The 10,207-nt window shown below is 41.1% G+C and overlaps 1 protein-coding gene across 1 annotated transcript; it reads right to left on the bottom strand.

Annotated features, from left to right (window-relative positions):
- Positions 1–1,611: 1,611 nt before the first annotated feature.
- On the bottom strand, positions 1,612–9,728 carry LOC139923261 (uncharacterized). Its single transcript, XM_078283901.1, has 14 exons — positions 9,543–9,728; positions 8,025–8,230; positions 7,596–7,733; positions 7,128–7,266; positions 6,614–7,047; positions 5,685–6,163; positions 5,348–5,489; positions 5,074–5,217; positions 4,103–4,161; positions 3,709–3,899; positions 3,138–3,538; positions 2,525–2,624; positions 2,022–2,217; positions 1,612–1,898 (listed from the first exon to the last, which is right to left on the bottom strand). The coding sequence occupies exons 1-14, from the start codon at positions 9,666–9,668 to the stop codon at positions 1,750–1,752; spliced, it is 2,904 nt and encodes a 967-aa protein (XP_078140027.1). The 5' UTR covers positions 9,669–9,728; the 3' UTR covers positions 1,612–1,749.
- Between the last annotated feature and the right edge of the window lie 479 nt (positions 9,729–10,207).

Raw genomic sequence — 10,207 nt, 5'->3', positions numbered from 1 at the left:
GACCAGGAGACCTGTCTTTACTGACTGGATACTAGCCTACATGGCTGCATTCTTTTAATCAACACTTACCTTTATAGCATAAAACAGTGATCTGCAAAAGACTTGAAGCTGATGAACACTCTACTGTACATTTATCATGGGCCTACTTTTAGTTTTTTAGGCAGAGAAAGGTGTAAAAAATGTAGGCGGGTTTCCAATTTGACATGACATGACATGATGACATGCCATGCGAGACACCTTGGACTTTCTCTATGATCCCCGACCTTTTGTTGGTTCATGTTACTTTCCATGGTGCTTTGACTTTGCATCAGGATTGTGGCCTGTGAGTGGAGCTTTGGTGATGGTATATTGATCAAGCCTACAGTGCGTGTTTGCTGCTTGTGACTGTAGTAGCAGCTGTATGTCAGACTGCCACAGCAAAATCGTCAGTGTTATAGTAATTTAAATCTGAGTGTTAAAATCAACAATGTGCAAGTTTTATACACATTAATTTAACACTTCAGATAGATTTGAACAGCTGCCCCAGAGCCATATCAGCTCTATGAGTGAACAATCAAATCTCCAATCAACTCTTATCAATTCCAAATAATTGTCCCTGAAAAATCAACACTTACTAACACTGGGAAGCTTGCTGTGTACCTTGTCTAGCATTTATTCATTTTACTTTTGGATTATTGTGGTGGTTTTCATTCAATTGGTTGCTGTACTGGTTAATTGGTTGTCTAGTCATGTACCTACAGCTTATGGAATATATCAGCTATTTCTCTGAAATGTGGTGAAGCTCACTAGATGGAAAGGCAAATATTACAAAAGACTTGACCATTTTTACCTACCTGAAATTGAAGAAACCTTACAAATGCAATGCTATATTCTATAAAAAAAATCCCACATTATTAGGACAGTCACTGCACACGTGGCAGCTTCATGAATGGGTGACATCTTGAATTGTTCTCTCTCTCTCTCTCTTTCGCTCTCCTCTGTGTGTGTGTGTGTGTGTGTGTGTGTGTGTTCATGTGTGTGTGTGTGTGTGTGTGTGTGTGTCATGGTGAAGAATTAAAGTGGAAAAAGGAAACATTTATGCAAGAAAGTATATGTATTTTTTATTGATTCATTACGCAAGTCATTATGATGGCATGGACATATGAATGATTAATACTTAATAAGATTACAATATATCTATCTGGATATTTGTTTTAAATCATACTTTACACATAACAGTAGAGGGAGTTGTAGAGCTACTTGGATCCCATAGTGTTAAACTCCTGCACCACTGAAACACAAGTGATGCAGCACACAGCACAAAGAACGATCACCCAGCAGTTACATGTTGAGCATCTTTTTAGTGTAGCTTCCCAGTAGCAAAGACAACGGTTGCTTTTTTCTGCAGTAATTCTATTTTGCTTATTTCCTCTTTTCCCAGCATATAAGATCATAGCTGGATACATTTCTAAGGATGCTATAATAAAAGTCACAAGCCTGATGTCACAAACAGAAAAAGATTTATGCTTATTTAAGACGTAGATATATGATTATGCTTTTATAGACCTGGATATATATGATACATAGAAAATCACTCAGGTAAATATGCTATGCTTTTATAGAATGAATATAATACATAGAAAATCACTCAGGTAAATATGCTATCTACAGCTGTTCACACACTTGAATCCCCAGTTACTGATAGAAAAGAATCAAACTATAGTCAAACTTCAGCAATGCAAAATTTGATATACTGCACACACAGCTGTCTTAAGTTTCAAATGTTGGTAAAGGTTGGTATTTGACCCTTGACGTTTTGGCTTTGTAAACGGCCGCTGCACAGATCATTCCAACGGCTGCTAGAAGACATCCGGCGATGAACACCAGGTTCAGGTTCAGGTTCAGGTTCAGGTTGGTCACTGGAGGAAAGAGAAACACAGTTTCAATCTGGCCTTGTCAGAGGTCTGCGAGCCCACCAAGAGTTTCAAACAACATGTCCTGTTTTTAATTCATGATAGACCGGAGAAAAGGTCCAGCGTTACCTGTGCTCTCAGATGATCTTCTCAAGCGCAGGGGGCCCTGGGAAACCAAGTGCCTCGCAGTCTGGATGACGGCCGCTCTCTTGCGACGATGATGGCTACCGTGAGACGGAGGAGACGTGGAGTCGATGCATCCCTGGGAGCACCGGGTGTTGCGGTTGCCAGCTTCACACATGATCACCGAACAGCTGATGTACACCTGAACACAACGCGATAATCTGTCATTACATCAGCAGACTTAAACTGTCACTCCCAGTGGGCAAACAGCAGCGTTGTAGTCGGACCCTCCGCTCCACTTTTCTCCTCTTCTGCTCTTCATCAATCCAACCAAACCTCGGTTACATCAGTATCACGTGATACATATTAGTTTTGAAATTAAATTTAAAAAATCATGAAATTATACAATGCTATTATTCATTTAAGCATTTATAGATACCACAGGACATATTCGGCACTAGCTCTTTGCAGTAACTGGCTCCTCTCCAGCTAAATAGTTTGCTCCTCACCTGGTCATGCTGTCCGATGAACTTGAACGCCTCCATGCTGAACCGGAATTGTCCCTGGTGCCTCCTTGAATAGATCTGAACAGTCTGGTCTACTTTACACCTGGCAAAACACAGTATACAGACAAGAGAAACACTGTCATTGTAACTCCATGCCTGACATTGGATGAGACTGAGGAGCAGAAGTTTGGGGTTTTATTGTTTTGAACAGTGTGCTTGCATGTGTGCATTTGTGTTTGTGTATGTTTGTGTGTGTGTGTGTGTGTGTGTGTGTGTGTGTGTGTGTGCCTAAGTTATACTGAGGAATTATTTAAAGCAGTTAAATTCGACAGCTTTACAGCTACAGTACATGTGAAATTGTTGAGGGATTTGAATATATTCAATAGTTGCAGCCGGTTAATGGAGCTTCGCATGCTGTATGTTTGAACTGTATGTTTGTCAACTGAAAGCATTATTTTTTATAAACTTTTACATAAATACACGGTCATCTCATATCTATGAGCTATTAGGGCACAAGGGAATAAATTCTCAGGTGGAAATGCCACATAAGTAATAAAAAAAAAAGAAAAATCTTTCAATTGTTCTTTACTCTATTGCCACTAGGTGGTGTACTTACCCATTTTCAATGATGGGGTAGGTTGGCCAGTAGTTGGGGTTATCATATGGTGCAGCTCTGCAGGACTCCACAAACAGCTCGGTGTTATTGACTGAAGATGTGGCCTCTAACTCCATGTAAATCCGGTCCCCTACGTCAAACTCCAGGGGGTACGAATTGGGATCCATCATTGTTTGGAAACGGCTGCTTTGGTAGAACTCAAACCCGTAGATGAAAGTACCAAAGCCTTTCTCCCACACTGTGACATTTGACCTGTGTGCAGTGAAGCCCAGTGTCACATTTCCCCGCTTGGGGTACTGGCAGTAGAACTGCACTTCCAGCAGGTGCTTCCTGGTGATGAGGTCTCTGACATTGTCCACGGTGGTGATTTCATTCTTGAAGATTAGGTTTTCATCATCTTCCTGCAGAGTCAAAAGTTATTTATTCAGTCCTTGCACTGCTACTGAAAAGCAATACCAATAACTCACTCTATAACTCACAGCGTCATTTAGACAAATTGATGATTACCAGATGAGCACAGTAATTAATGAAACAAATACCACCAACTAGCATCCAGGAGTGAGTTCTTTACCTCGAGCTGAGTGCCACAAGCATTGAGGGGGATGCTAGCGATGATGTGAGTGCTGTTGGAGAGGCTCTGGAGGCTGCAGACTGTGTTGCTGGGATCATTAAGCCGTAGATTATCCTCATGAAGTCTAGGGAATGAGGATTTGTCCACCTCTACTCTCATTGTGGACTCACTGCAGATCACGTTGGCTTCAACTGGAGGAAGAGATTTTGTTGTTAATAATTTTCTCCCCAGATTATGTTGAAAACTCAACACAGCATTTTTTGCACCTTAAAAAAAGTCTCTCTACAGCACTAAAAATATATTTGGTGAAAATCCAACACATATATCTTTTCAGTTTTGGTTATATACTGTAGCAGCCTACAGATGTTGGCATAACGATACCAATAAGACTCACCATTCGCCCGCCCAACTTTCACCACAACACATCGCATCTCAGACTGATAGATGCCAGACCTGAAAACCATTGAAGATTAATTTAACACTTTCACTGAGGAGAGTAATGCTTTTTACACATTCCATTGCTTTTGTCATTGTTAATATTAATTATTATTACTGATTTGTTTTCTAACCTAAATACAATTCCACTGACAAAAGTCTATGTTTAAGGTAACCTATGTAAAATGTTCACTTTAATCTTCTCAATAGGTCAAAAGATATGGTGGAGGGATGAATATCTGATCTATTCATTCCCCATTTGGTTTGTTGTTGTCCCTTGTACTCAGATCGATTTAGTTGTTTCTGGGCCATTAAAAAGCTCCTCCCCTATAACTGGAGCCTCTTTCATCCCTTATAAATGTATAGGTTCAACCAGAATGGGTTATTCTCACAAGAGGCAGTTTAAATTCTAAATAGTATTTAATTAGTAAAATTCAGGGTGCAGGTGAGGAAATCAGCCTCTGAATTTTACATCTAACTCTAACAAATCTTTGTAAAAGCATATTTTATTCTTGTTTGACTTACAGTTCGAATGCACTGAGTCAGTGTTGATTACATCTACAAATTCTGCATTTAGTCACAACTCCTCTTCAATACTTAACCCTGATCACTGCTGTCAGAGACTGCTGGGCAGCTTGATAGGTTGCTTAGTGCATTACAACTTTCTTTTTTCCTCTTTCTCAAGCTCAGTCAAAACATGAGCAATACACTCCAACTTGTGGGTACAAAGAGAGATATTTTGCAAAACACAAAAAATAGAAAAAGAAAGTAACTCACTGTGAAGAGACTGTGGGACGGTAATGGTGATAAGTTGGAGATGGACTGGGTACACTGTTCCAGCAATATAGAGCATATTAGATTATCAATATGGCAAAATTCAAACATTGTTCACTTCTAATGCTGTTATAAAAGAATGAACATGAGGCTCACCCATTTACTGCTTCAGCAACAAAGCAAATGGAGAAATGATCTCCCAGGTCATCTTCAACAGGGGTCCATCTAATGACAAACTCATCATGCGTGGTCCTGTGCTTGGTGATATTCAGGGGCCCGCTGATGATGACATCATGCAGCCTGTATGAAAACAAAACAAACAAGTCAGAAATGTCACAGTGATTTCTGAGGTTATATTGTACTTGCTGAAATTAGGGGATTTTTTTTTGCTGCCACAAGGCTAACACTGGTCATGCCTGTTCTCCCTTACGTTGCGCGTTGAGCTTCTGCTTTGACTCTGATCTCCAATTCTCTGTTGACTTCAGCATGGAGGCGCTGTCCATTTGAGGGTGTTGGGGGCAGGAACTTAGGCAAGTATTCTCCCTCATTGCAAGAGGGAGCAGCTGGATCAACTAGAGTTCAAATAAAGATTGATTTAAATGCCAAAGTGCAATATGTTCCACAGCTATGAGCCTAATGAGACTAAAAGATGTATAGACAATTGAGGGGACAAGTAAAACTTTAAGTATTAAAACAATAATCTACCTTTACAATTTTGTGTATATATTCCATGCAAATGTATAGGAGGAGCATTTTGGCTGGCTTACCAAGAACAGAGAATTGCAAAGGAAGTTTACTGAGGGGGGAAGTGGCAGCATACAGGGGTCCTGTGGTGCTAGGCGTCTGCCTGGTGGTTGTAGTTGGCCTGGGAGTGGTGGTAGTACTCGTCCGCCGCCAAGGAGCAGATGTGGTGGTAGTTGCTGTGGTTGTGGTTGTGGGAGGCGTAGTGGTGGTCCGCCACCACCGAGGAGTGGTAGTGTGCTGATTCCACCACCAGGGGGACGGAGTTGTGCTCTGTTGGGTCCACCAGCCGGGAGTGGTGGACCCGACAGGTGGTGGTGTGGAGTGATTCCACCACCACCACCTGGTCGCTGTGGGAGATGTGGTACTGGTTCGCCACCAATAAGGGTTCGTGGTAGTTGTTGGAGGAGAGGTGGTTGTTGGATATGTGCTACTGGTTCGATGCCCCCACCACCAAGGAGGGTTTGTAGTTGTTGGAGGAGTGGTGGTTGTTGGATATGTGCTACTGGTTCGATGCCCCCACCACCAAGGAGGGTTTGTAGTTGTTGGAGGAGAGGTGGTTGTTGGATATGTGCTACTGGTTCGATGCCCCCACCACCAAGGAGGGTTTGTAGTTGTTGGAGGAGAGGTGGTTGTTGGATATGTGCTACTGGTTCGATGCCCCCACCACCAAGGAGGGTTTGTAGTTGTTGGAGGAGAGGTGGTTGTTGGATATGTGCTACTGGTTCGATGCCCCCACCACCAAGGAGGGTTTGTAGTTGTTGGAGGAGAGGTGGTTGTTGGATATGTGCTACTGGTTCGATGCCCCCACCACCAAGGAGGGTTTGTAGTTGTTGGAGGAGAGGTGGTTGTTGGATATGTGCTACTGGTTCGATGCCCCCACCACCAAGGAGGGTTTGTAGTTGTTGGAGGAGTGGTGGTTGTTGGATATGTGCTACTGGTTCGATGCCCCCACCACCAAGGAGGGTTTGTAGTTGTTGGAGGATAGGTGGTTGTTGGATATGTGCTACTGGTTTGATGCCACCACCACCATTCAGGGTTTGTAGTTGTTGAAGGTGGAGTACTGGTTTGATGCCACCACCACCATTCAGGGTTTGTCGTCATGGGAGTTTGGGTGCTGGTGTGCTGCCCCTGCCACCACCACCAGTTGTTATTGGCGGTAGATGGTGCTGGTGTGGAGGTGTGAGCCCACCACCAGGGGTAGGAGACAGTCGTGCCATACAGTGAGCGCCTGCCTCTCCTTACAGTCAGTGGAGACCTGCTGGATCGAGACCCGTCCGTGTAGGCCAGCGTGATGGGGCGACGCGGGAAGTCCTCCACCACCAACTCAAATCCATAGACGCCAGTGTTTGGGGGGTTGTAGTTGGAGTAGTACAATGTGCAAGAGCCCTGACAATGTGAATATATTGGCGTTAGTTGAGGCAAAAACTAGTTGTACAAGGTATTAGGAAATTGATTTTTCAACCTACCTGATCTAAGTGAAAGCCTGCAGGTTGGCGGCAACTGTTGCACTCTGTACCACCGGCTATTCCATATCGACATCGAACTTGGTCATCATCGGGATCAAAGGACATCAGGTTGTATGACCGTGGGCAGTTCATAGGAACTCTGAATGCATACGTTAACAAGAGTAACAGTTAGTGCCAGACGTCTGCAAAGGGTCCCTTACGCAAAAGAATAAAATCAGCAGAATGAAAAGCAAGCAAGCGTAGTTAAACATGCAAAACAGCAAATGGAGGTAGTAATACAAGAGGTAACATAATGGTATGATAGAGGGCATAACATGGTAGAACACATGACAAGCACTCAACAAAGAAAATGTTTTGTTTTGTTTTTTCAAACAATTTCCAGGTAAAAAAGCGTCTTTCCGGGCAAAATAATTCTTTCTTTGAGGAGTGTGTCCACTGTGTCCATCCACTGTATGGTAGGGGACTTACCGCAGGAAAGGTAGAATGGCAACTTTTGGAGATCTGTTTGGCTCGCCAGTATCAGATCTTATTCCTAAATCCACTTGAGTCAGTAGTTTCCAAGATCCAATGTAGTTGCTTGTTGGGATCCAACAACAGCTAGCTTCCCTGGTGTGTGGATACAACAGTCTTGAGATACTGCATCTAAACACTACTGCTTACTTTTACAATTGGCAGAATCACAATAAATATAAATGTGGATGAAAATGTTGCAGGTCTGCTGAAAAAGAGGATGGTGCTCAGCAAACTACAATTTTACTGTACTATTATTTTATTAAGACTGTAATATGTTATTATTATTCATAATAATAATATGTTTATTAATAATCATAATAATAATAATATAAAGGTTAGTAATAATAGCAATGATCATTATGTGATTTGAGGAAAATAGCCTACCTCATTTGAAAAGGTTTGTCACTTGGGACATGTCTTGTCGTGACTGTTTCACTTTCACACCACTGCCTGTTAGTTTGTGGTGCGTTGGTGCTGCTGTCAATTCTGCCTGTCTGAACTCTGACTGGATAGCCACAGTCACCGCTGTAACAATACCAGCGGTGGCTGTACTGACACCCATCAAAGGTTCCCCTGTTGCGAAAATCCACCTGTGGAACAAGATTATGTTATGTAAATGTGCAATCATAAAAGGTTGGTTTACTGAAGCTGAGGACATTTTTGTGGTTAAAAAAAAAAAAGAAAGAAAAAAAAACCCTCCAGTTATAGCACTGTAATTTTAGCCTAGTTTAACAGATCTAATATTCAGATGTGTTACTGTCTGTTTTTGATGATTAGCATTAATTAGCAACAGCATTACATTAATTGTAACTGGTGTTGGGCACCAATATAATATGGCATAAATGGAAAAAAAGGAAAACTTCTTTAGCCTCTATAATATTCTTTGTAAAAGAAAAACAACCTAGTACCTCCAACAACTTCTGATTTGTTTCTCATTAACGGGGCTGGGATTTGAAGCTGAGGGCATATTATTAAAGCTCTTTGTTGGCGAGGCACAAAGAAAGAAGAAGTTGCATAGTTTAGTTCCCAAATGAAGAGAAGGGATCTGACTGGTTAGCTGTACATACTGAACCAAAAATACCTTAAGCTTCTAGCTTTTTAACCAGAATGATTAGTAACACATAAATATAGTAGTTTGCTTCAGTCAGCATGCAAGCAGCATCTAAACTAATTGCACCCGGATAATTACTGATTACTACAACCATGTGTAATAAGACAGTGGCAAAGGGATTTTTACAGGCTACAGAATTACATTGTTATAGAAAGGAAGATATTCATCAACACAGCCTTGGTGAAATGCAACAGATAATGTGAAATAATAATGAAATATGAAATAATATGAAATTTCTATATTGGTTTCCATCTCTCCAAACAACATACACATTTCATCTGAACAGTGCTCTACAACTTCAAGACAAGACCTCAACTTGACTTCCCATTCCAAAAGTTAATTTAACTCATTTTATATTATTGTTATTGTTATTATTATAAGTATAAAAACCAAGTAAGAAACAATAAAATGATAATAATAATAATAATAATAATAATAATGATAATAATAATAATAATAATAACAATAATAATAATAATAATAATAAATGCATATTATAACAACAACAACAACATACTAGTCCTGATTATTCTAACCTTCACCCTCCAAAAAAATAAATAAATAAATAAATAAATATGTTGTCTCCTCCACAGCACACAATCATTCACTACAGTTTTATAAGAAGAAGAAGAAACGGCCACAAAATGACACAAGTTAGTTACCATATTTACAAGCCTGACTGTCACTAAGTATATTATTGTTTTCATCACCAGGACACACAATAAGTGCAAGTGGAACGAACGATACATGCTAGCTGCAGTACATGGCTCATATCATTAGGGTCCCCTCACCCTAAATGTTCCATTTGGGTTTCTTCCTTTGGCAGTAAAGGTCATGGTGGCCCCGAAGTAGTGCGATGCAGATGCCAGAGAGAGCAGGAGCAGCTGCAGCAGGAACACCAGTGTGGAAGAAGCCATGGTGGCTGAAACTCAACCATCTGTCCCAGGGCGCTCTGACTCTCGCATCCCCACCTGCAGCATCTTTATATACACTCCGACCTGACCTGCCAAACAACTCAGATTGAAGAATGGTCCGCTAAGTTCATCGGTATGCATACTAGGTCTTGTAATAATAGGCCGACTGCAAAACTGGTTTCGCTGAATGAAATGATTAAATACATTACATACTGTAAACGCCTTGTTTGCAAAGCCTGTTTGCAAAGCACAAGGGCATGCCATGTACTTCCATTATCAGACAAATTTGTGTGAAACAAATAGCTAATGTCATTCAAGTAAATGACAGGCCAGCATGAAGGAAAAATGGCTCTGATTGCAAGAATACAAAGTATTTGAAAGGTGCAACCTGAGCACAATCAAAGCAGGCCAACTATGTAGTGTGATTTTCCATTAAAAGCTGTCATCAGTTCCCACTACACTCATTTTAAAAGACGGCTTTATACTGATATAGTTTGACTGGCTTGTGTGTAAATAAATGACAAACTGGCTCCATGGCATTC

Source organism: Centroberyx gerrardi, chromosome 1 (genome assembly GCF_048128805.1).
Source record: "Centroberyx gerrardi isolate f3 chromosome 1, fCenGer3.hap1.cur.20231027, whole genome shotgun sequence".
Lineage (NCBI taxonomy): Eukaryota > Metazoa > Chordata > Actinopteri > Beryciformes > Berycidae > Centroberyx > Centroberyx gerrardi.
The sequence above is the reverse complement of the archived record's forward strand: the minus strand, read 5'-3'. Positions and strand labels throughout refer to the sequence as shown.